The sequence below is a fragment of the Leuresthes tenuis genome, unplaced genomic scaffold, assembly GCF_036924035.1.
Source record: "Leuresthes tenuis unplaced genomic scaffold, fLeuTen1.0.hap1 SCAF_2, whole genome shotgun sequence".
NCBI classification, from domain to species: Eukaryota; Metazoa; Chordata; class Actinopteri; order Atheriniformes; family Atherinopsidae; genus Leuresthes; species Leuresthes tenuis.
Window position 1 is genome coordinate 39828516 of NW_027325356.1, and position 27164 is coordinate 39855679.

General features: G+C 41.9%; 1 protein-coding gene across 1 annotated transcript in view; it reads left to right on the top strand.

Annotated features, from left to right (window-relative positions):
• Nucleotides 1-2429: 2429 nt before the first annotated feature.
• cd81a (CD81 molecule a) overlaps nucleotides 2430-27164 on the top strand; it is a 56131-nt gene continuing 31396 nt past the window's right edge. Inside the window, exon 1 of the mRNA XM_072381058.1 lies at nucleotides 2430-2607. Coding sequence (XP_072237159.1) covers nucleotides 2542-2607 — 66 coding nt within the window. The 5' untranslated portion in view covers nucleotides 2430-2541. The remainder of the gene's footprint in view (nucleotides 2608-27164) is intronic.

Consider the following 27164-nt stretch of genomic DNA (forward strand, 5'->3'; position numbering starts at 1 on the left):
CACCCTAACCCTCCCATACTGAAAGACAAGCTTCTAGGTATGGGTGTGGCCCCGTCTCTGACATCGTAGCTTATTGACTATCTGAGTACTAGACCACAGTCAAAGTCAAAGTCAAAAAAGTCAAAGCGAACTTTATTGTCAATCAAACTTTACAACAGTACAATGCAAGCAGACTGAAATTTTGTTTATCTAACTCCAAATGTGCACGAGTTAAAATTGACATACAACTACAACATACACAGTATGTCAGGATGGGGAGATGTGTTTCTGGAACACTGGAATACAAGACTGGGGCTCCACAGAGTACTGTTTTGGCTCCTTTTCTTTTCACCCTATACACATCAGACTTCAGGTACAATTTGGAGTCCTGCCACATACAGAAGTATTCTGATGATACAGCTGTTGTGGCATGTGTGCGCGGTGGACAGGAGAGGGAGTACAGGGACCTTGTGGAGTCCTTCAATAGCTGGACCAAAAAGAACTGTCTACTCCTGAACACTACCAAAACCAAAGAGCTGGTGGTGGACTTCAGGAGATATACAACTCCATGCCAGTCAGTCTGCATTGATGGAGGGGAGATAGAGACTGTTCAGACCTGCAAATACCTGGGGGTGGTGCTGGACAATAAACTGGAGTGGCCTGTCAATGTGGAAGCAGTGTACAGGAGGGGCCAGCACCGTCTCTTCTTCCTGAGATGGCTCAGGTCCTTCAATGTCTGAAGTGACATGTTGTGCATGTTTTATCACATCATGCTATTTTGAAAGTGTTCTATGCTGTTGTCTGCTGGGAGAATTGCACTACAGACAAAAACTATAGGCGCCTGGACAAACTGGTGAAAAAGGCCAGTTCTGTAGTAGGCAGAAGGCTAGACCCTCTCAGTGCTGTAGTGGAGCAACGGATAAGGAGGAAATTAAATTATTTTGGAGAACAATAAACATCCCCTCCACAGCATCCTGGCAGGACAGAGGAGCAGCTACAGTGAGAGGCTCATCTCACTGCACTGCAGGACTAAAAGGTTCAGGAGGTCTTTTGTTCCCACAGCCTTTTTAACAGTGACTACTGACATGTTTTTCTCAAATGTATCTATTTATTAATTTATCATTATTATCATCATGATTGTTCTAATATACAATCATGATAAATATTTTTTATAATTGAGCTACTTAACTAATTTGAATTTGCTCCACTGAGGATGAATAAAATATTTTCTATTGACTGTACTTGTGTCAGCTGCTGTTCTTGTTGACGAGTACGGGCTTACACTTAAGTCATACTTCCTTAGTGAATAGTCCTGCGTTAGCTCTGTGACGCAGTCTCAATCGGTCAAAACCTCTGTTTCAAAAGAGAATCTTGAGTGTATTTATTGACGTAAACTTGGATGTGTCATTGCTGACCGTTTAGCCCTAAGATGTAAAAACACAGTCAAAATCACAACAGACTCAGGGTATTGGTTTAGTGTAAACAGAACCCTGCAGTGAGAACTATTAATTTTCTAGATCAAAAGCCTTTTTTTCTCCTATTCTGCTGAACTGACAAGGGTTAGGTCGTGTTTTTTTGGATAATTTTTTTAAGCAACATTGATTCAGTGAGGGCTTCACACCCATATACAAAAACACTGTCAACATTACTTGCATCACACGTGCCTCACAATGCAGGGAAAGGAACACTACAGCAGAACACCCCAAATGTTAGCTGACAATATTTCTGAATGACCTTACCTAGTTTTTTTGCATTGGCTGTGTTTCTGTTCTTTACTTGACAATACCCACAGCATGGTAGCAAGATTAGTTTCACTGGCATCAATATTTAATAATGTTCAGCTTTATACTTTACAAGGTGCCATGTTTAACTAGTATGACACCTTGAATCGATAATTGCTGGGAATCATGTCAAGAGTTCAATCCGTCATCATATTTAATTGAGTAATTGAAACTGTTCTTATTGTTTTTCAAACAACCCATAAAGTCACTACCACATTCATATACTTACAGAATCATAACAATGTAGAGTTTTTAAAGACAAGCTGCCACGCTATTCCACCCCACTTAACCATCTCATAACATATATACATTTTGGACTTTTTTCAACTATTTTGTTGATATACTCAGCCCATATTCATTTAGAATAAAATAGAACACCATGAAATTTAAAATGCAATCAGCTTCTAGCAGACCGCCACGTTTCTGGTACAACACACATTTGAGTGCTGCCTCTATGCTTCTCTGTGATGACGTTGCTTAGAAACCCATCTATGGCTACTTCCTGTTTCCTGTAAACGTTTACATGATAATAGAGGAATTAAGGAAAATATGCTTACTTCTCTTTAATTTTAAATGGTGTTTTCAACGATATATCGTTCTCCGCTCTGATTGGGCTTCTTTTTGTCAGTCAATTCCCTCACAGTAACTGGACTACAGGAAGGCGCTGAGGCCATGACGGAGAAGGGGGAGGAGTTGGGTGTTGTCTCCTTCCACGAGCTAAAATCAGAATTTCTAGTTGTGATCTCACTCAACATAGAACACATTCTTTTACCGAACCGCCATGGGAGTCGAAGGCTGTACCAAATGCATCAAGTACATTCTTTTCTTCTTTAACTTCATCTTCTGGGTAAGCAACCTTGTTTATTACGCATTGTGGTTGTTATTGCGCAGTGCCACCTCTTCTCAGTCTATTAACGGTTTATGTGTGGTAAGGTGCCAATCTGTTACTATTGAAATCTACTTCTACTTTAATCTACGATTATAGAGCAGTATATATACATATATATATGGACATGGAGGGAGAGAGAGAGAGAGATGTAGATGTGGGGGGAATGCTTTGTTTGGATTACATCCTCCGCCTAACTTGTGTGTGTGTGTGTGCGTGCGTGTGTGTATAGATATATTTATATATGTTGGAATTAGTCTTTTATAGTAAAAAGCTAAATTATGAATATACTCTAATCAGTTGGAATGAAAATAAATCAAAAATAGAATAAAAGTGTCTTGTGTGCGTTACTGCAAAGGGTGTGTTGGTTACTGTGCAAAAAAAAAAGTATGGTGGTGGTTGGGTAGTCATGGAGAGGGTTCTCTGTGGTGTGTAGGAGACTCGAAGGAACTGTAGACAGAACTCCACCCCTAGAATGCTCAACATTTTATAGCCCATTTCTGAAGCAGGCAGAAATAGACACTGCAGTGTCTACTGGTTGAAGAGTTGGTGGGGAACATACTGCTCCATCCAAAACTGAAATATATTTGATACAGTGTTAGATTTTGACCCACATTTCGTTTGTCCCTGATTTTCCTCGATATTTTTAAGTGTCATTAGTTGTGAGGACAACGTAAGAAATCTTTCGTCTGTCTTCTGTATTTCAAACAATGCATTTAAAGCTGCTTAATGTTTCTATTTGTTTGCACTTAGATCAGGCTCCTTCAACACCAATAGCAAAACTGATGATGTTGAACCATGTGTAAACAATTTCTTATTCTGATGTGTGACAGCAATAGACACTGATTTGATTAAGAGATTGATGTTTTGGCAGATAGCATAATGATACTTATTTCATATTTCCATATGACATATTTCCACCATCTGGAGGAACCTGTACTAACCAATACTAACTTTTTTTCGGATGGGGCTGTACAAGCTGGATGAAGCTCATTTGGGGACATTTGGTTCCATCAAAAATACCAGAGAACACATGGGTCTGCAGTCTAAATTTTTAAGAAAGCTGTTTGAGAACTTTGACACACAGAGAGCTTGGTTTTAAAACTAATCTGTAGCTAAATGTAAACTGAACTAACTTATAAACTTGGATGCAACAATTCATATGAGATACACCATGAATATGAGCAGGCATGTCAGATTAGTCCATTTTATTTTATGTGTTATCTCTCAAGATGCCTGTTCTTGCTGACAGATCTGACTATAAGAGCTCTCATGCTGGTTGTGACTCCTCTCTCCCCTGCCCACAAATTTGAAACAAAAATTGCCACGAAACTGTTAATTTTGATATTCCAGACAGGGCATGTTTGAAGTTTATTTTTCTTTAAAGTTTATTTTTTAAAGAAAACATGGTGCATGTTCCACGTGATTCAAAAGTACGGTGGCCCTGAAGTGCAAATCACAACGGCAAACCAGAAAACACAACAGCAAAACAGAAAACACAACAGCAAAACAGAAAACACAACAGCAAAACAGAAAACACATCAGCAAATCAGAAAACACAACAGAAAAACAGAAAACACATCAGCAAATCAGAAAACACAACAGAAAAACAGAAAACACATCAGCAAATCAGAAAACACATCAGCAAATCAGAAAACACATCAGCAAAACAGAAAACACATCAGCAAATCAGAAAACACATCAGCAAAACAGAAAACACATCAGCAAATCAGAAAACACATCAGCAAATCAGAAAACACATCAGCAAAACAGAAAACACATCAGCAAATCAGAAAACACAACAGCAAATCAGAAAACACATCAGCAAAACAGAAAACACATCAGCAAATCAGAAAACACATCAGCAAATCAGAAAACACATCAGCAAATCAGAAAACACATCAGCAAATCAGAAAACACATCAGCAAAACAGAAAACACATCAGCAAATCAGAAAACACATCAGCAAATCAGAAAACACATCAGCAAATCAGAAAACACATCAGCAAAACAGAAAACACATCAGCAAATCAGAAAACACAACAGCAAATCAGAAAACACATCAGCAAAACAGAAAACACATCAGCAAATCAGAAAACACATCAGCAAATCAGAAAACACATCAGCAAATCAGAAAACACAACAGCAAATCAGAAAACACAACAGCAATTCAGAAAACACATCAGCAAATCAGAAGACACATCAGCAAATCAGAAAACACATCAGCAAATCAGAAAACACAACAGCAAAACAGAAAACACATCAGCAAATCAGAAAACACATCAGCAAACCAGAAAACACATCAGCAAATCAGAAAACACATCAGCAAATCAGAAAACACATCAGCAAATCAGAAAACACATCAGCAAAACAGAAAACACATCAGCAAATCAGAAAACACATCAGCAAATAAGAAAACACAACAGCAAATCAGAAAACACATCAGCAAATCAGAAAACACATCAGCAAATCAGAAAACACAACAGCAAAACAGAAAACACATCAGCAAAACAGAAAACACATCAGCAAAACAGAAAACACATCAGCAAACCAGAAAACACATCAGCAAATCAGAAAACACATCAGCAAAACAGAAAACACAACAGCAAATCAAATGCATATTTCAGAGTATCAAATTACACAAATACATTAAAAAGAGCACATAATCAAAAGTCTTAATGGCTTTCATATTAGTGGAACGTCTAATAGCTTTAATATATTGTTTGATCGCATAATCGATAACCTCATTAACGATATTATTTCACCTGATCAAACGGGGTTCATTCAGGGCTGACATTCTTACTCCAATTTGAGAAAGCTATTCAATGTCGTCCACTTGGCCTGGTCAACATGCCCCGAGGTTGTTAATTTTGCTCGACCCTGAAAAAGCGTTTGACCAGGTCGACTGGAAACATTTATTTTTCACTCTCCAAAAGTTTGGCTTTAAGGAGGGGTTCATAGCCTGGATCAGGTTGCTTTACCCTCTAATCTTTTCCTTGTTGAAAGGGTCCAAAATGGGCTTAAATATCTGGGAACTGAGGTCACTCGCTCTTTCTCTGCTCCTTTAAGAAACATTTCATGGATGTCCTTAATAAATGTAAGCAGGATATGAACCGTTGGGCCTCTTTACCATTGTCAGTAGCAGGATGTGTTAACCTTATTAAAATGATAACATTGCCAAAATCTTTTCTAAAACATCCCAATTTTAATTAAAAAATCTTTCTTTAAAGCACTTGATAAAACTATTGTCTCTTTTATATGGGTGAACAAACCTAGTCGTATCAGCAAGACTCACCTCCAAGGATCAAAGCGCTCTGTAGGACTTGCGTTGCCAGATTAGATTTTTTATTGTTGGGCATGCAACATCCAGAAATTCACTGGTTTGAAGATAATCCAATCGCGGATAAGGCAGACTGGAAGCAATTGGAGCTTTCATCATGCCAACATCACTTAGGCTCAGTGATTTGTGCTGCCTTGCCACTTATTAGCAATCATTTGTGCTCAGATACAGTGGTTATTCAATCCATAAGAATTTCGTCTCAATTTAGAAGACATTTTGGGCTACATAGGCCCTCTACCCTCTCACCTGTTAAGTCAAATCACATGTTCACTCCCTCTTGCACTGATCCTGCATTCAATCTGTGGTTTGACAAAGGGATCACGTCAATGTGTAATTTATATATAGATGACATATTTATGTCTTTCTCTCAATTATCCCAAACTTACGACTTACCTAAGAACCATTTCTTCCATTATTTAGGAGCTTCGTACAAAAGACATTTAATTCATTTCCAGATAAGCCCATAAAATCACATGTCGAATATATTCTTGAACTGAATTCAGATCGTAGACGACTGGTAGCCCAGATCTATGATCTCATCCAGAGCATTAACCCACACTCCACTGAAAACTTAAGGAAGGCCTGGGATTCTGATCTCAGGGTAGTTCTTAGAGACAATCAGTGGGACTCTATCTTAAATCTGATACACACTTCATCTACGTCTTCTAAGCACGGTTTAATCCAACTGAAGGTGGTACATAGAGCTTACTTTACTTTTTATTATCTGTAGCTTTATCTGTCCTTTAACAAACTGTTAAACAATAAATAAGAATCCAATACTTGGGTATTGTTTTAAGACAGCTTTTTTTTTCTTAACAGCGGGCCATTTCTAATTACTATATAGAATAAAATCATTCCTCCTGTCAACTTTTGCCGAAACCAGCTCCATGCTAATCTTGGATTCACTGACTGTGTCTAGTAATCAGTATTAAAATGGCATGTAGATCTTATAAGCGGCAGTACGAGGGCAACTTTTAGATGAGCAAATGACTTTAGGTTCTTATGTTATTGCTGTAGCTTTTGCAGACTGCATATTTGTTGGTTAAAACTTATATAGCATGTTTCTGTGTACTGGCTGGAATGGAGTCAGTGCAACTTAGAAAATCAACATGTGCTATGAGGTGTGCTCAATAGACTGCCGTGTGCACTAATGTTGAAGTCCCTTATTAGGTTAGCATTAGCTTGCAAACTTTCATAATGTGACTGGCTTACCGTTCTTTGTGCAGCTTCAAATGCCGAACGAAGTTGGACGTTGTCACGTCTCCGTCTGATTTTTGACCCACATGTTGTACACGCTGGGATTTTTATTGACAACCTCGTAATTCTTGTAAGTGCATGAGATGATCTTTCGTATCATTTTTTTTTTGCCACTGGCGCTCTGCTTCTTTGTGACATTATTTTGTTGTTGGTCATCTTTGTGTCCTGTGATTGGATGAAAATTGGATGCAAAGATTCTGTGTCGTGTAGGTGAAAACAGGATGGGGGGGGGGTACTTCAAAGTCAATAGGCTGAAGTGAAAGTAAAGTTGCGAGTCATTTCAGTGAAAGTCAAAGTCAAGTTACAAGTCTTATCATTTTGTGTCGTAGGTAATAATAGGGGCTGAATCACCTGCGCCAGACAGGAGAGAGGCGAGCCAGGTAGCCGTAATTTTTGCTGACCGCTTTTAGTTTAGTTATGTTGCTTTGATACAAGCGCAAAAGGTGTACACTTTAATCAATCAAATGTAGCGCATGTAATTGGAAGGCCACTTGTAATCTTTTGTTTATGATTAAATATTCTGAAACTTATGTGGACCCACTGAGCAGCAGCGTGTCATTCAAAACATACAGGACCTGTTCTCATTCTCTCAAGCGGCTTTACAGGAATAGGAAAGCCGCAACAATCATGATGCTGGGAACAGAACCTCTTTTCCAGAATAGTTCAACCTTCATTATTCAACTGATCGGAACTCTGAACAATGAGCACATTTCTTAAAAAAAAACTGTATTGTATAGTGTTGTTAGAAAAATTCACAACAGACAGACAACGGCATGAAACCAAGAAATCCCTCAGAGGCCTCATATCCTGTACCATCCTCCATCCTGTAGATGGAGCCGCTTTCTTTACTGGAAAAATAGCTGTGTTAACTGGGGAGTCTGAGCAGGGTCTAATAATCCCTTTATTACGTAAATCTTTAATTACAGGATGTATACCTTCGATTGCATCAGGTTTCAGGGGATATTGTCGTGCTTTAGGCCTGTGTTCTGTCTTTGGCCTAATAATAACAGGCTCCACACCTTTCATCAGTCCCACATTAGCGTTGCCTTGGGACCATAGTGTGGATAGCAGTGACTCTAAAGCCTGATCTTGTTCTGCAGTGAGGGTCTTAGTTCACGCAGACCCGTTCCTCCAAATGTGTTTGTGGGGAACATGTTACTACCCAGTTTAACAGTTTCCTATAACACTGTGTTGAGGGGCTGAATTGCCAGCCTTTCTGCTCATCAGGGGCCTCATGTACAATGGGTACGTACGCACAAAAAAGTGGTGTACACACTTTTTCACATCAACGATCAGATGTATCAAGAGCGAAATGACCGTGGAAATGTGCGGTGCCTCACGCAAACTTCAGGGCTGTCGCACGCACTTTTCTACAGCTATTGATTCTTTGGCGACTCTTAGAGGTGATGTTGGGAAACTGTTATAATAAATAAATGTTAACACAATTTGTCCTCAGAATGAGTGATTTGCACATTTGAGACACATGAACAATTAACACTGATGAACAATTATTACACCCATGTGTTTGCAATTACACTAGTGGATATAAAAGCATGCGCAAAGTGGTGCAGTGCATACTAAACAATGGCTGCTTTAGTGGTATTGGAAGACATTGTAAATGGTGCAATTGGAAGTAAGCGTGTTTTCAGAGACAGAGAGGATTTGCTGGCACAAGATGAAAACCGGCTCATCAGCCGTTTTGAGGGCAATCCTCCTGGAACTGTGCACAGAGCTGCGGCCGGCGCTGGAGCGCAACACAGCGAGGGGCCATGCGCTGTTCGTGCCACAGGTGGCGTGCACACTGGGGTTTAAGCAACCGGGGCATTCCAGAGGGAGCTGGCCAACCGATTGGGACTGTGCCAATCGACCCTGAGCCGAGCCATGCCAGCCGAGTGGGACGGAATTATCTGCATCTCAGCAGGTTTATCAAATTCCCACAATGCAGTTGAACAGGCCAACATTGAAGCGCAATTTGAAGCGAGAGATGGTTTTCCTAATGTAATCGGAGCTATCGACTGCACACACAGTGCTATAAAAGCGCCATCACATGATGAATTTGTATGTTAACAGGAAACATTTTCATTCCATCAATGTACAGATCATATGATGTGCAAATGCTTTGTGGGGGGGGGCCTGGTTCAATGCACGATTCATACATTCAGTAACAAAATTGTTGGGAACAGACTACAAACTGGCACTGTGCGTGATGGGTGGCTTCTTGGTGAGTAACTTTATTCGTGTAATTGTTCTAATATTATTCCCTATGAAGTGCATTGAGCATGTGCCCCCCCAATTTCTATCCCGTCTTCACAGCATCATAGTTGTTAGTTGTTGTTAGTTAAAGTTAATAACTTGCTGTTTTTTTGCTGGTTAAGCTACAGCTTAAGATCCTTCTAACAAGCCCCTGGTCGTCTTGGTGTGCAAATGTTAATAACCTCATGTGTAAAGTGTGAAATCAGCCTCACCTTTTTCCCGGCACACTGCACTAGGTTGCTGTATGAACACGTTTGTTGTGAGTACACAAATACTGGTATTTACCTTTAATCAGAGTCACCCACACTCTCACACCCACCACCCCTGAGAGAGCAGTGTCACTTGTAGCTGTGCCAACTCTCTAAACAGCCTCCCCCGCCTGTTTTGGCCACACTTCGGTGGTGGGCAGCCAGTCTCCGCTTCACATCCACCTTAATATCGGACCATTCTTTTTCATCTCTGCTTGTGTGCGCTTCTCAGACTCCACAGCATTAAAGGCCCTGCTCACGCTCTCCCACCCCCTCCTGTTACGTTTGCTGCTTATATCATAGGACAGCATGCCAAAGAGGACATTTTTGCGGGCCTCCACTTCAGAAAGTATAATCTCCATCTAGCTTTAGTTATTCTTTTTCCGTCTTACTCGTTCTTTTTTCTTTACTTTCTGATCCTGCAGAGATCTAATATTTAAATATTATTTGCATATTTAAGTAGGGGCGTGGACAGGGAGGAGTCGGGTACTCCGACATGTGCGCTGAATTCCACGTTGATTGGGATGTACAAAAGAAATGTGCTTGGGTGCGCACACATTGATACATCCGGATATATTTGTACATTGGAGGGCATTTTGGTTTGATCGCACGCCATGTTTCAGTAGGAAATCCACGCAAGTCTTTGTACATGAGGCCCCAGGTCTCCAGTCAGTTACGTCTTTGACATATAATGCCGATTGGTTCAAATGTTTCCAGTCTGTCCAGCCATTTATGGCCATGGACACATATTGCACCAATTTGTTTATTTTCGGGGTAAGAGTACATAAACAAAAACAGTTTTCTTCTTTCCAATAACATGCAGTAAGAACAACTCTTTGTGGGCCTGATCGACAAAAAGCCTTGTCAAATGCATAGTCTGGACCAGTGGTTTTCTTAAACCTCACTGTGACATGATAACCACGTGGGGAGAGGTGTTCTTTGGGCAACAAGTGACTTCAGCTGTTAGATCAGCCAGCTGCTTTGCAGTGCCTGCTACATCGACAGTTGTTAAGTCTAAGGACCAGTGATAGTGTGGTTCCCCAGAGCCTTCTATAACATAGGCCTCTGCATATTGATGTGCCACCATGCCCCCATTTTCTGCTAGGTATATGGCAATTTTCATCTTTTCCATAAAATCTCGTCCTAGAAGGTTAAAGGGGCAAGCTGGGGAGAGAACCACCTGTCCCCAGGAACTTCCACCGTGTTCTGTAAATGCTATTTTTATTTTTCGTGGACATTTTGCACCTCTCCACCTGCTGATCTTACTAAAATGCTATCTTTAGATGTGCAGAACTTGTGGCAATCATCTCTCATCACAGTGCGGCACGCTCCTGATTCACATAAAAACACATATGGTCTCCCTTGGACCAGTAAAGTAAATTTGGGACATGCCATTGTGCAGATACAAGCTAAATCCAACATCTCATCCACCAATTGTGATTCTTCCTCTCCATTTTCTGTACTTGCCTGCTCTCTCTATTTAGTCATTTCTGTTTCCCCTTTTTCAGGACAGTTTCTCCTAAGATGTCCCAACTTGCCACACAACCAACATTCTATATCTGAAAATCTTCCTTTTCCCCTTCCTCTGGGGAAGCATCTACCTCTTCCTCGTCCTCTTTTGTGCCAGCTTGGACCTCCCATATAAAACACACCTGCATCTCCTCCCCCATAATCATCACAGCTGTCTCCCACAAACACATCAGCTTTCTTTTCTCTTTTCATCTTTTTTTCTGTGTCACTTTTTCTGCATGTATGACCTGATCCATAAATTGAGGAAGAGTGGATGTAGGGAGGTGTCACAGGAGTCAGTGACTCCCCCCCCCAGCTCCCTCCACAGAGAGTATGGCAGGGAAAACACCAGAAATGGAGGGGGGTTGTTTTATTAACTTCAGGATGGACAACAGAACATATTGTGCCTTTTTTCCCCCCCTTTCTCTCTTTCTCCTAATTTCCTCTTGTTGTGGTGATTATTATTATTATTATTTTGCCTTCTTTAAGTTATGTTTGTACCTGGGTGCTGGCTGGTTGCCTTGTGTTGTTTTTCAGGCTAGGCTGGACGGCTGGGAGGAGCGCTCTCACCATTCCCACCTGTGTCCTGTTACCAATCTGGCACCTGTTAAAGCCTGCTCTCTCCTGGCCCGCGGTGTCGGATTATTGTCTCACGTTGGAAGAACACGCATGCCAGTTGTATACGCCCAGCCAGAGATCTGTACCCAGCCCAGCCTGCCACCGAGCCAGCCCGCAGCCCGTATCCGAGCCTGCCTTCACGAGCACATACACGAGATCATCGTAACATGGGAACTACTCATCTCACGAGCCTTGTACGGAGCCTCCTTCCACCTCACTCGGACCCTGGTTCATTCTCCTCGCCTCCTGAAATCCTTATTTCCCCCTCCCTGAATAAATCCTTTTTGACCTCTACCTGCTGTCTCCTGTTCGCTTTTGGATCCAGTCCTCTCCAGACCCCTAACACTTGTGAGCTTCAGCCAATCACACATTTGCAGTAGTGGTTTTGGGTCCGTCCTGTTCTCGACCTTTATTTTTATCTTTGTCTTTTAATTTGTTCACCAGCATTTGGCACTGAGGGACAGACAATTTTCCTGAAAAAAACGTATTTTCTTTTCTTCAGTCGGTAACCTTTGTTGACACCGTCAGCTTCCCAGTTACTCTGCTGCTTCAACAAAACTCTCCAAAAGGCTCCAAAAGGCTCCTCCACACACACACAAAACAGCGAGTTGCACCCTCTCCCGCGCACACTCAAACTAGCGCCTCTCACCCTTTCACGTGCACACTCAAAACAGTACAGATGCACAGTACAAATACTGACACACTTAAAACACAAAATACATTAAAAAACAAATACAATAGACTTACAAACACCGGGTACCCATCAGGTAGGGACTCAAACCCCCCTTTTCTTTAGGCAGGAACCTTAACCCTCCTTTTCTTTAAGGTAGGGACTCAAACCCTCCTTTTCTTTAGGTAGGGACCTTAACCCTCCCTTTCCTTAAGGTAGGGACTCAAACCCCCCCTTTGGTTTTTTAATTTTTTGTCTTTTTTTATTTTAAAAACACCCTTTCTTTTAGGCGAGGACTTTAACCCTCCTAATATCTTTTTTCTTTTTTTGTCTTTTTTTCTTTTTATATTTTTGTATATATATATATGTTTTCTTATAGGCGAGGACTCGAACCTCTCTACACACTTCAGTTGCAACATTCAATGTCAAAAGATGTTACTCACAATTCAGCTGTTTTTCTTTTTCTTGGTCTCATCCACTGTCCGTCGCAAAAATGTGCTTGGATGCCGTCATTCTTGAGGGGTTCTCCTGGAAAGGGCCTTCTCTTGCAGAACGGAGAATTTTAGCCCCTTGCGTCTTTCCTCCAACCTAGTCGGGCTGTGCACAGTCTACAGAGTTTCAGCCCTCCCGTCATACAAATTGTTGGCATCCGGCTCAAAGGACCGAAAATGTTAGAAAAATTCACAGACAGACAACGGCATGAAACCAAGAAATCCCTCAGAGGCCTCAGTATCTTACTTCCAAGGGGAGAATAACACAGAAACCTTTCCCTCAGCAGCTTCGCAAGAGTTCTCCAACAAGTGGTTGCCTCCCTTGCACTTTTATTTGGTGACACACACACATACATACAAAGGCTTATGTCACAACTCGGTCCCTCTGTTCGTCCCAGGATTGTCGTCTAGCAGTGCCTACACCACGCCTAAGACAATCCAAACTCTATTCATGTGTCGTCCCACAATGGTGGAATGACCTACCGAGCGCTACCAGAACAGGGGCGTCCCTGTCTATCTTCAAGAAGCTCTTGAAAACCCAGCTCTTCAGAGAGCATCTCCTATCCTAGCACTTACCTTGTACTTCCCTACCCCCTCTATCTTTGCACTTTATCTTTCTGCACTTCCTTCTATGCCTGCACCCTATCTCTACTCTGTCACCTCTGACAGAGTCGGACTAGTGGGTTTCTTCTATGTAGTTTATTGTTAGCTTTTTGTATAGTTTGTTATATCTTGATTTGTAAGTTGCTTTGGATAAAAGCGTCTGCTAAATACATAAACATAAACATACAATCTTCTACTGTTTTTTATGTGCCCAGGTCTGGTATATCTCCTTAGTTTGGAGGCATCTCCTTATTTGGGGAGCTATAAAGATAACGATCAGTGGGGACAAAACATTCCTTCTTAAAACACAGCTCTCTTTGTCTCCAAACTTCTCCTTGTGAAGTTTTGATATGAAATAGCCTCTCTGGCTGTGACATTTATGTAGTGACAATAAACTAAGTGTAACACAAAATTATTCTATTAATCAAAAATGATCAATTGAAACATATTTACCATAATGGAATGAAATAGAATATATTGAATAAATGGAAGTATTGCAAAAGGGAATATATACGTAGCAAAAGTAATGATAAAAATATAGCTGCAAGCAACGATGGCGGGGCCTAGCAGCACAGCACATAAGCCTATGGCTGCTCAGGAAGGCATCATGAGTCCATACATCAAGGTTGGTTTTTGCGATGAACTCGTCTTCATCCAAGGATTCCAACGGTACCTCATTTGTGAAATTTGATCCAACGGCTCTAAAATTTTTGCTACTTATAGCGCCCCCTCTGGGTCTAAGTTCACCAGAATTCCTGGGCCTCTTAAAGACTTGGTCACTGTGTTAGAAGTTTGACATCTAAACATCAAATGGTTGTTGAGATATGGCCTCACTTCCTGTTTGGCATGTCAACGCTGAGTTCGATTGGCTTTAATTGGCTTTAATTGCAATTTAAAAATTCCACATGATAGCTTTTGAGAGGCTTGGTCTGAAGAGTCTATGTGTCAAGTCCTGTGGAAATCAGAAAATATGGGTGACCTGTAATGCTTTTTGAAGGTTTTTGATATAATTCATAATGGCGGAAAATCCAAGATGGTTCAAATGACGTCATAGAGTTCGTTGACCTCGTCTCCATCCAGGGATTCCAATGGTAGCTGACTTTTGAAATTTGAACCAACAGGTCCAAAGATATGAGCAAAAATGCAGTTTTGCTACTTATAGCGCCAAATGTCACCAAACTTCTTGGGTCTCTTAAGGAAGGAGTCATGAGTCTGTGTTGTAAGTTTGATGTCAAAAGACCAACTGGTTGCTGAGATATGGCCTCACTTCCTGTTTGGCGTTGACGCCGCCAAATTTGATTGGTTGTAGTGGGTGAACAAAGTTGAAATTGACAAATTCGCTTCATAACTTTTGTGCGGATTGGTCCAAAGATACTATAACATTTTTTAAGCTTTTTAACAAAATCCAAGATGGCGGAAAATCTATTCAGACGACTCGGCATGATCCAAGGATTCCAACGAGTCCAAATTCATGCAGCTAAATGTACTTCAGAGTTTGACATGTTGGTGGCGCTAGAGAGTTTGGATTTTGGGCACCAAAATTCTTGAATTTGCTAATGGGAATGTCCTAAAAACGTGCAAAAATTTCAAAATTTTTTACCATAGCGTTCATGGGGCATAGACTTCAATTGCAGCGGAAAGTAGATCAATAATAATAGGAAAACCAGCAATAACAATAGGTGTCTGCAGCTTTGCTGCTAGACCCCTAATAATAAGAAAAGCTGCAATAACAATAGGTGTCTGCAGCTACGCTGCTAGACCCCTAATGAATGAATAATAATGAATGAATAATTAAATGACTACACTAAAAATTTTATTGAAAAACGTATATAGTATGACAATTTAAACACTGTAGAAACTCATTGTCTTGTACAAATAATACTGACTCCAACAAACATAATTTAAACCTTTGACATTACCATTAAAATTTTCCACTGTTTCCAGTGCATAGGAGCGAAAAAGCCGTCGGCTGCTTCTTTTGTAACTCACGTTCTTATTCACGGGAAAATTCTCCTATGGCCCCATACCCACTTGGCAACCGACCACTTAATTACTCTCTTAGTACCAAAGGTCGTGCTCTGAAATTAATACATCACAGTTTTGTACCATGTACAGTACAGAAATCAGGAATAATCAAATAATAATAATAATGCGATGTAATGTAGCTCATCCAGTCCAGTCCCGTCACCAGTACTCTGGAGTTGTCTGCTTCTGGCCGAACATCAGTCCGGCTGGGTCTGCTAAGCTATCTTGGACGGAGAGGTTACTCGCACTTCACTTATGTGAAAGAGGTCTTTACCACCTCCTGTCCCTGTTAGGCTATGTTTGGTTCTACACATGTGTAGTGGATAGTGTAGTGGTAAGATTGCCACCTTTCATGTGGGAGACCTGGTTTCAAATTCCCTGCATAAAAGATCCTACTTCCAATAGATCTTCAGGCAAGACTCCCTTACCCTAACTGCCTATCAGTGTAAGTTGCTTTGGATGCTAAATGCATAAACATAAGGAAAGAATTTTGTGAACAGTTCATTGGCAACCTTCGTTCGATGAACAGTTCTTCCAGGTGTTGGTCCTCAGACCAAGTCTCGCAAGGTCAGCTGCAGTCTGGCTGCTACCACTCTTTGTCTGAGCATGAATAATGCAACACACCAATAGGGAGATCATTATCAGTATTACCAATACTGTCATTCCCACCTTAACTGCCATCGCTCCCCAAGATCCTTAAATCCCATCCAGACGACTCCACCACTAGCATTTCCCTTCACCTCCCCTTTCAGATCTTCGATTTTATTCATAGCAATTGTAAAAGTCCCATCAGATGCAGTGTTCCCGAGTATAAATGTACAACACTTTAGCATAGCATAGCACACATCACCTTTCTCTGATAATATCCAGTCTAAAGCTTGCCTGTTCTGCCAACTATCCTACCTGTCTCATGTAGTTGTTCTCCTAAGGCTACAAGCCCTTCTCTCATGTAGTTAAGAATTCTCTGTTGGTTGTAATCCAATCCACATTTTTGTTAATTGTGATCCATGGCAAAATAGACTCAAATCCTGCACCAATCTCACTGCTTGCTTTGAACTCAAAAGGAATCCCTCTCGGCTGCCCTATTGCATCCACGTAAACGTGCTTATCGATGATGTAATTACCACTAGCTCTTTAAACTCTCCGTTTTTCAACATCCAACCCTAGAATCTTGTTTACTCTGTCATACACTAACACTACTGACGTCTTCACCCTCACAAGTGCACACAGACCTATCCACTTATTGGGCAACACATTCAACAAAACATAATCTCCACACATCCAGTAACTATCGGCTATTGGGTGTATCTGATTCCCAAAAAGGAACGGAGTTGGAATCGTCGTCATTATATTTTCACATTTTTTATCCAGAGGAACAGGATTTTCAGTCCACACAGGTGTCCCAATGAATATAGATTTCATATTTTTGTGTGGAAACCATGACAAAACCCATGTGACATTACATTTAACAGTAGTAGTACCTACGTGAGTTTCACTGGCATTAGTAAATCCACCACTTGTAACGATCAATCACCACTAGCATTTATCTTTTACCCTGTACTGTTTTAATCATGTCTACATAGTCTATGACCAATGATTTAAAGGGTTCTTCTGGCACCGGAATGTGTCCCACTGGTGTCTTCACACCCTTTCGAACATTGTTCTTTGGACATATTTCACACTGACTCAACACTTCATCAACCACAAAATAGGTGACATCAGCCTGTACAAGTGGAGTTGCTTCTAAGTCAGGTCTTAGTTTAGTGTACCTCATAGTTTCTGCTACACACTCATGTGGTTCTCCTTCAAACTCAAGTGGAGCGTTTGATGTAGTACACTTTTGTATTCTCACATCTGGATACGTGGATAAGATGCATAAACTGCAAACATCTTGCTTAAGTCACCACGCACTTTGCCTGATTTATTAGTTCTGAGATTTTATGGTGAGTTAAAATGATGAGTGGGTACCCCATTTTTATTGTGGATACTTTCTCATAAGCATACTGCACTGCTGCCAACCCTTGATAACATGGTGGCCAGCCATGTACAACATCATCCAATTTTGTACTATAATAAGCAATAGCTTGTTTTCTGCGACCACTACACGTTTCCTGCATCAGCACTGCAGACGCATACATGTTCTATTGGAGACGTACAAGAAAAATGGTTTCTCATAGTCTGTTGTAGCCAGTGTTGGTGCTTTCTGCAAATCTTGTTTCAGTCTTTCAAAGGCTATCTTAGCCTCGTTCGTCAATTTCAGTGGTGCTTTCAACCTTTGGTCTTTGGATTGTTTAATAATTTCTCACTTGATTGCATTATCTTCTATCCAATCCGCACTGAATCCTATCATCCCCCAAAAGATCATAATTTCCTCAATTGTTTTTTAACATAGTGCTTTACTTACTCCCTCCAAGTGGGAAGGAGAAATAGCAATAGGTCCCTGTGAGATTAAGCTCCCTATATACTCTACCTTAGGCTGACAATACTGAAGTTTAGATTTTGAAACTTTGTATCTTCCCTCTGCCAGCCTCTGAAGGATTTTTATGGAATCTTGATGGCAATCCTCGAGGGTTGGTGAGCACAGTAAAAAATCATCTACATAGCGTAGTAGTGTGCCATTCAATGCAAGGCGCTGCAGGTCTTGTCCAAGGACCTGGTTAAACCCATGAGTGCTATTTTTAAAATTATGGGGAAGTCTGGTGTAAGTGTACTTCTTACCTCTATATGTGAATGCAAACAAATACTGAGATTCTTCTGCCAGAGGAACGCTGAAAAATGCAGAACACAAATCAATCACTGTAAAAAAAATTGCATTAGGAGGCACGTTGGTGAGGAGTGTGTAAGGATTTGGCACCTCTGCTGGACAAGCCTGAACAATCGCGTTTATCATGCGCAAATCATGTGCTAACCTACTTGAACTTGTCTGCCTTCAATACTGGAAATATGGGAGTACTGCACACGCTATCTGTCTCAATTAACACTCCTTTTCCTACAAAGCTTTTTATTGTCCCACTTACACCCTCCTCTGCTTCTGGTTTGAGTGGATACTGAGGACAATAAGGAAGTTTTACATTGTTCTCAACTTTTACTGGATTAGCAGATTTCACCAAATCAACGTCAGCATAATTTTTAGACCACACTTAGTTTGGGACGTGATATATAATTTCCTCCAACAAATCACTTTCACTAGTTTTTGCTTCTCTTTCCTTTGCTGTTTGAACTGTTTGGTTTGTCAATACCATAATTGCTTTTGGTTTTGCCAATGCTGATATGCTGTACAGGATTTTGATCATTGTTGCATCTTGTGATTGGAAGATTAATGGATTCTCTGTTTGTTCCCACTTCACTCTTTATCCATGATTATGCCTTGCAGGGAACACCAAATCTTAATTTTAGTTTACACAAAGCCTCTCACCCCAGCAAGTTAAGGGCAGTCGTTTTGTGTATGGTGGTTGTGGGTAAAAATGAACAACTAGTGGTGTTTGTGGTGGCAGTGGTGTTTGCAGTGGACATGGTGGTTGTTTTATAACCACCATGAATTTCCTTTGAGATCAACAAAGCATCCATTCATCCATAAATTCCATCCATCAACGTTCATTGCAGCTGAGGGTGGAAGTACCTGTCAGCAGGGCCTGACCTTTTACCTTTTGTTTCCCTTGCAGTTCTTACAACTACAACTGTGCAACATTTCTTTGGATGCTTTTAGGACTCAGCGGGTGTTTTGCGAGAGCACCGTGATGTGTTTCACTGAGACGTGGCTCCACGAGGACATTCCGGACTCAAATACAACTGTGGACGGCTTTCAGACTGTTCGGGCAGACAGGAATCATCGGGAGAGTGGCAAGAGGAAAGGTGGGGGACTTGCTATTCTTATTAACAATAAGTGGTGTCATCCTGGACATGTGACGAGCGTGTGTGCAGCTCGGACATTGACCTGCTTGCCGTGAGTCTGCGGCCATACTATCTGCCGCGTGAGTTCTCACACGTGATCATCCTGGTTGTTTACATTCCTCCGTCCGCTAATGCTGTGCTCGTGACTGACACACACCGTCATCGCAAGACTCCAGACTCAGCACCCCGATGCATTCATCGCGATATCTGGGGACTTCAATCATGGAATTCTGGCTGCAACACTGCCCACCTTCGAGCAGTTTGTGGACTGTAAAAATATAAAACACTGGACCTACTGTATGCCAATTTTAAGGAGGCTTACATCTCCACTGACCTTCCTCCACTTGGATGATCTGACCACAACCTCATCTACCTGCGGATCCTGTATAAGCTTCTAATCCAGCGGCTCCCGGTGACCACTAGGTCTGTGAAGAGATGGTCACAGGAGACAGATTTGGCTCTGCAGAGCTGCTTCGAACTGACAAACTGGGAGTGGCTCTGTGATTCGCATGGTGAGGACCTTGATGATCTCATGGACTGCATAACAGAGTACATCAACTTCTGTGTGGACAGTGTTGTTCCCACAGTGACTGTACGCTGTTTCCTCAATAACAAGCCGTGGGTCACCAGAGATATCAAGGTTCTGCTGAATGAGAAGAAGAGGGCCTTCAGAGTAGGGGATGGGGAGCAGTTGAGACGGGTTCAGAGAGAGCTTAAGGAGAGGATCCAACAGGGCAAAGACAGCTACAGGAAGAAGCTAGAGCACAAACTCCAGCTTGAGGGGGTCATGAACGAGCCAACGACCTGAATCTGTTTTTCAGTAGATTTGATGTGAGGGCTCTGGGCTACCCCTCCCCCAACTCCTCAACAACCATCCACCCTCAAACCTCCAGCCTTGCTGTCTCCCCTCCCACTTCGTTCCTCCCCGACTACGCCATACCTGTGCTTTCTCTCCCACCATCATCACCTCCCCCTCCCCCATAAACACACACGACACACATACCTTCACAGCTGAGCAGGTAAGGAGAGAGCTGTGCAGACTCCGCCCAGGCAAGGCAGCAGGTCCCGATGGTGTCAGCCCGAGGGTCCTCAAAACATGTGCAGCCCATCTGAGTAGAATCCTGCAGCGCATCTTCAACCTGAGCCTGAGTCTGGAGAGGGTCCCTGTGCTGTGGAAGACATCCTGACTGGTTCCAGTCTACAATGACTACAGACCGGTGGCGCTAACTTCCCACCGGATGATGTCCCTGGAGAGGCTTGTCCTGTCACTTCTTCGGCCCCAGGTCAGCTCATCACTGGATCCTCTTCAGTTTGCCTACCAGCCACAATCCTTTTTATTTTTCCAGTGCGTTCAACACCGTCCGGACTGCCCTGCTGGGGAGTAAGCTGACGGCGATGCAAGTGGACCCCCCTCTGGTTTCCTGGATTACAGACTATCTGATGGGTCGTCCACCTTATGTCAGACTGCAGGACTATGTGTCTGACACTGTGGTCAGCAGCACAGGGGCCCCACAGGGAACTGTTCTCTCCCCTTTTCTGTTCACCCTGTACACATCTGAATTTCAGTTCCATTCTGAGTCCAGCCACCTGCAGACGTTTTCGGACGACTCTGCAATTGTTGGCTGTATGTGTTAGGGGAAAGAGGAGGAGTACAGGGGTGTTGTGGATTCCTTCGTCAAGTGGTGTGAGACTAACCATCTGCATCTTAATACCACCAAGACTAAGGAGCAGGTGGTGGATTTCCACAGGATGAAATCTGCCCCTACAACCATTTCCATCAATGGTGAGACTGTGGAAGTGGTTCAGGATTACAAATACCTTGGTGTACACCTGGACAACAAACTGAACTGGGCCAAGAACACGGTTCTGGTAGCCAGTGCCATCATATTTGGTTTGGTGTGCTGGGGCAGTAGTCTGAGGGCAGCAGATGCCAACAAGATCAACAAGATCATCAGGAAGGCTGGCTCCATCCTGGGGATCCAGCTGGACTCTTTGTTGGTGGTGTCTGAGAGGAGGATGCTGTGTAAACTGCACAGCATCCTGGACAACAACACTCACCCTCTCCACCAGGTGCTTACCTCCCACAGAAGCACCTTCAGCAACAGACTCATTCCACCCCTTTGTTGGACTGAACGCCAGAGGAAGTCCTTTCTGCCTGTGGCCATCAGAGTCTTAAATTCATCTACCTCATGTCGAGAGAGGATTAGTGGAAACACTGCATCCTGAGGCCAAATACCAATGTCACTTTACCCAATGCTACTTTACAATGACACTTCTCCTAATCACTTGCTTGTATATACTGTTTTCTTTATTAAGGCTATTTGCTATTTGCACACCGCACATATTGTACTTAGTTACTTATGTTATTTTATGTTAGCTTCATTTGATCTTATTTGTCTATTTTATTTTTATTTTATTTTATTTAGTAATATCCCCCTTGTTCCATAACTGTTGCACAGAAATTTCCCTCAGGAGGTATAAAGCCTCTTGAATCTTGAATCTTGTCTATATTTTTCAAACGCACACTACATAATCCCAGAATACCCCATGTGGCATTGATTTCAATCCTACCACATCTTCTAGCCTCCTCCGAACTGGGTCGGGCAGAGCCTCTGAAATGGAGTCTCTGAACAATGTCTATAACACTGGTATTTTTTTCAATTTATTCCTCCGTTTCTTGTTTCCATTTTTCAATTGGCACGCAACATATGGAGCTGGACTCTCTGTATCTGACAGTGGCTCACCCTTTAATGCTTTCGCCACTCTTGCAGGATACTCAGCTCGCAGTGCTTCCCACAATGCAGCTTGATATGCATTAAACTCAGTTCCATCTGTTCGGTGACTCAACATCCAACCATTCTCACTTGTCTCAATGTTCTCCATTGAAGGGGCTCCAAAATACTGTGCCCACATTGCCTTAATGTCTCCCACAGCAAACAGTTTGCCCACGGTTTCTCCTTCAAAATCTCTTATCCATGTGCTTGCACCTTCGTGAACATCAGGGAATCTAGCAACCGGCCTTGCAAGGTCAAGCATCTGCCATGGCACATAATGTCCCTGGGTCCCTTTTATCAAAATTGGATACTGTCCTGGCTCAGTATATCTATCTGGTGGGTGAATATTAGTCGGTATCTCAGATCATAACCTTTATCTTTACTGGTTTTGACATCTTCATGCTGAATCTCTGATTTCTGTTTCAGATCACGCTTTGTTTATTTCTTGCTGTAAATCAGTCATAAAAAGCTCTAACCAGTACGATTCTCCTATCAGCTTGTCATTAAATCCTGCATAGCAGTCTAAAACTTTGAATGTCTTTCTGCCTGTACTATAATATCTGGGAGACATGTCTTGTAGTATAGTTTTGCCTACAGAGGGAGTAGTGGTATAATCCTGATGTAGTGATTTTTGGTGATCTGAGGAATGTGCTGTTGCTGAAGCTGTTGAACTCTAAGGATCTTCCAAAGACACTTTTTGAACTGGTGATTTTTGATAATGTGGGGGTTGTCTCTTTTTGCTTTTATCTCTTGGTTTGTAATCTTTGATTCTTCGTTCCATATCCTCACAGGCAACTGCATCAAAAGTACCATCTTTTATCATCTTTTGAGAACAAATTTTTTGTTCGTTTTTCCCATTTTTTAAATATTTTTTGAATATCTTTGAAATGCTCTGGATGCTTGGCACTGATGATTGTTATTGGTGTTACATTCATCGTGTCACCTAGTTACTTACTCCCTTTTTAAAAAAAAAACTCTTGGATGTCTAAGTTTAAGCTAAGCTAAAGCTCAAACCAATGCTTGTTCACTACTAGGCTCAGTTTAACTTAGATGCTGCCAATTATGCTAATGGTTGGTTAGGCTACTGTCAGTGCTAATATTAATGTTAGTCTATGTTAGCTTTGAAGGCTTATATTCTAGGTTGGGTTAAAACCAATGCTAATTCAATGTTAGGCTAATTTAGCTTGTTGCTATTGTGATTTCTAGTTCTAGTTTGGAGGTTAATATTAGCTTTATTCCTAATGTTAATACTTGCTAACCTATTGCATATTTAAACTAGATTAACATTAGCTTTATTGCTAATGCTACTAAATGCTAATTCATTGATAATCGAGAGCTAGGTTAATGCTCAACTTATTTTGATGTGACTCAAGCTAAGGGCGTTGCCCTAATTTTTGCTTTACCCAGATGCTTCCAATTGGATCTATACACAATGACATTTCACCAATCCAAATGAGACAACAATACACGTCACAGCTGTTTCAGCTGCCCCCCTGCGCAGTGGAAAAATAACAGACTTACGAGGCAAGCCCACCACTTTCTCCTGTTGTCTTTAATTTGGGGAAAAACTCAGAGGGCTGTCACACCATACACCAACGAGCAAACATCTGCCGCTTTAATGATTAGGAAAAAGATATCCTACCTGCTGGCTTTGATGACTGATTTCAGCTGCTGGGGCACAGATGACTCGCTTAGTGGGGCTCCAGATACCAAATTCACAAAGTCGGGGTCACCATGTTGTGGAGAAATGAGTAGTCGGACTCGTCGTGGTCAGCCTCTTATGGGGAATTTATTGAACAGACCGTCACAGAGATGTGCATTTCAGCATGCACAGAAATTCCCAATGACCTCAGTTTGTGACATTCTCTAATACCTTTCTATATCATTCAGTGTGTATTTGGCACAAACCCAATATCTATTTTAGGCGCCTGCTGTCTGAGAATGCTACTACATCTTCATCATTATCGAGACAGGGTTCATTCTGACCTTAAACAACATCTGGTTCAAGCAGTGTCAGCACACAATATGTTGTTCGAGCCATGTCAAGGCCCCGCTCTCCCACATCAGCTGTCAGGTGAGCAACAGGGCATCAACAGGTCAACTGATTCTTTAAATTCAGAATTACATTCAGTCAGTGAACTGCATCGTTATTCAGACTTTCGTACAATTGTTGCAGAATGGTCAGTTTTATAACAGATGCAATACGAAAGGAGCTGTTTTCTACCAAACATTACTATTCACACAAATACAGTGTTAAGTGAGTGCACATGCGATGGACTTTATGAAAGTCAAGGTTCTTGTAATTCGATTGATGCAAAGCATATTACAATACAGGAACAATCAACTCAAATGAAAATTACAGGCAACATACCTCATAAGCATCTTGGGAATACAGTGATCAATATAGCTGCAAGCAGCGATGGCGGGGTCTAGCAGAACAGCAGGTAAGCCTGTGGCTGCTCAGGAAGGCATCATCAATCCATAGACCAAGTTTGGTGTTTGAGGTGAAATCGTCTTCATCCAGGGATTCCAACGGTACCTCATTTGTCCAATTTGAACCAACGGCTCCAAAGCTATGAGGAAAATGTAGTTTTGCTACTTATAGCGCCCCCTCTGGGTGGACGTTAACCAGACTTCTTGGGCCTCTTACAGACATGGTCATGAGTCTGTGTTATAAGTTTGATGTCAACAAATCAAATGGTTGCTGAGATATGGCCTCACGTCCTGTTTGGCGCGTCATTGCTGAGTTTGATTGGCTGCTACGGGCAAAAGGAAGCGAATTTAAAAATACCACTTGAAAGCTTTTGTGAGGCTTGGTCTGAAGATTCTATGTGTCAAGTCCCGTGGAAATCAAACAATCTGGGTGACCTGTAATGCGTTTTGAAGGTTTTTGATATAATTCAAAATGGCGGACAATCCAAGATGGCGCGAATTACGTCATAGGCTGTGTTGACCTCGGCTATATCCCGGGATTACAACGGTACCTCATTTGTGAAATTTGGACAAACGGGTCCAAAGATATGAGCAAAAATGCATTTTTGCTAAATATAGCGCCACCTATAGGTCAAAGATCACCAAAATTCTTGGGCCTCTTAGAGAACGTTTTTGGCGTTGTCGCCGTTAACTTTGATTGGTTGTATTGGTTGAACAAAGTCGAAATTGAAAAATCCGCTTCGTATCTTTTGTGCGGATTCGTCCAAAGATACTGTGAGCCAATTTTCATGAGAATTGGTCAAAATCTGTGACCTGTGAAACTTTTTTAAGGTTTTCAACAAAATCCAAGATGGCGGAAAATCTAGTCAGACGGAAAATGACTCGTGATCCAAGGATTCCAACGATGCCTTTTTTAAAAAAATTTGGACCAACGAGTCAAAAGTTATTTAGCTGAATGTGCTTCAAAGTTTGACATGTTGGTGGCGCTAGAGAGTTTGGATTTTGGGCACCAAATTTGTTGAGTTTACTAATGGGATTGTCCTAAAAATATGGGCCGAATTTTACAACTTTTTACCATACGGTTCTATGGGCTGCCATAGACTTCAATTGCAGCGGAAAGTAGATCAATAATAATAGGAAAAACAGCTAAAACAATAGGTGTCTGCAGCTTCGCTGCTAGACCCCTAAATATTTTCCCTAATACCAAGACAAAGACCATAAGACCAAAGACCAATCATTGACAAAGACCTTAATGTTTCAGTTAAGTAAAACTCCCGGAGTGAGAGAGGACTGCACGGTGGTGTGGTGGTTAGCACCGTCGCCTCACAGCGAAGAGGTTTCCAGATTTGATCCCCACCCGGGGCCTTTCTGTGTGGAGTTTGCATGTTCTACCTGTGTATGTGTGGTTTCTCTCACATGGGAATGGTGAACTTATGTTAGTTGCCTCAAAAAAAAAAGAAAAACTTGTTTGAATAAACTAAATAGAATCTTACTGGTTCTTATAATTTTCTGTCCTTTCTTTTTTTAATTTAGAAAATAGAGTGAATGAATGATACACATATTAGGTCAAAATTATGAATGTTTGGACAGAGCCAATGGGTTGATCATGTTTACAGGTACACAGACATCACAACCTACTTTTACGGACAGCTTCCCTGTCACACCTTCATAATGTCACCCTGCACCTCAGTCATTGATCTTTACACAGCCTCCCCAACATCTCCCCCCACATCAGGACACACTGAGGCCTGCCCTTCCTCATTCTCTAGCCTGTCTCCAGTAGTAAGTTGGAGAAACAGCTGGAGATATTGAGGGATGTATCCCTGGCTACTCTTTGTAGATTGTAGTTCTGCATTCAACACCATCCTCTCCCACAGGCTGGTGTCCAAATAAACTGACCTGGGACTGCATCAATCTATCACAGGATCATAACCTTTCTGACCAACTGCTCCCAGACCGTAAAGAATGGGACGTGCTAAAGCTTTCAGCTTTCAGTGTTTGCCGCTCCTCGCCTCGCTCTTCCTGTGTGCAAACGTCGATACCAGGAGGGTTTCTGCACCTACATGGGCCCAGTCGTGGCACTTCCTCCCTGCTTGTCCTGCTCGTTGCTGTCCTGCATCACACGCTAAGAAATTGTTGAGTCGTGTCAGCTCTGGCTCTCTGTCATCAGGTCCTCAACCTCTGGTTACCCTGCGCTCTGTTGCTATGACTCTTTCTACACTTTTGTTTACTAATTGATGGGCAGACGCCAACGTAATGGACACTGGGTTTGCGAGAACTCTCGGCCTTCAGGCTATTCCCATGGATATTCCGGTGGAGGCTAATTCTTTAGACAATCATCTGATCTGCTACATCACACATTAACAGTTCCAGTCCAAGTCCTGTTCCCGGATCATCACTTCGAAGA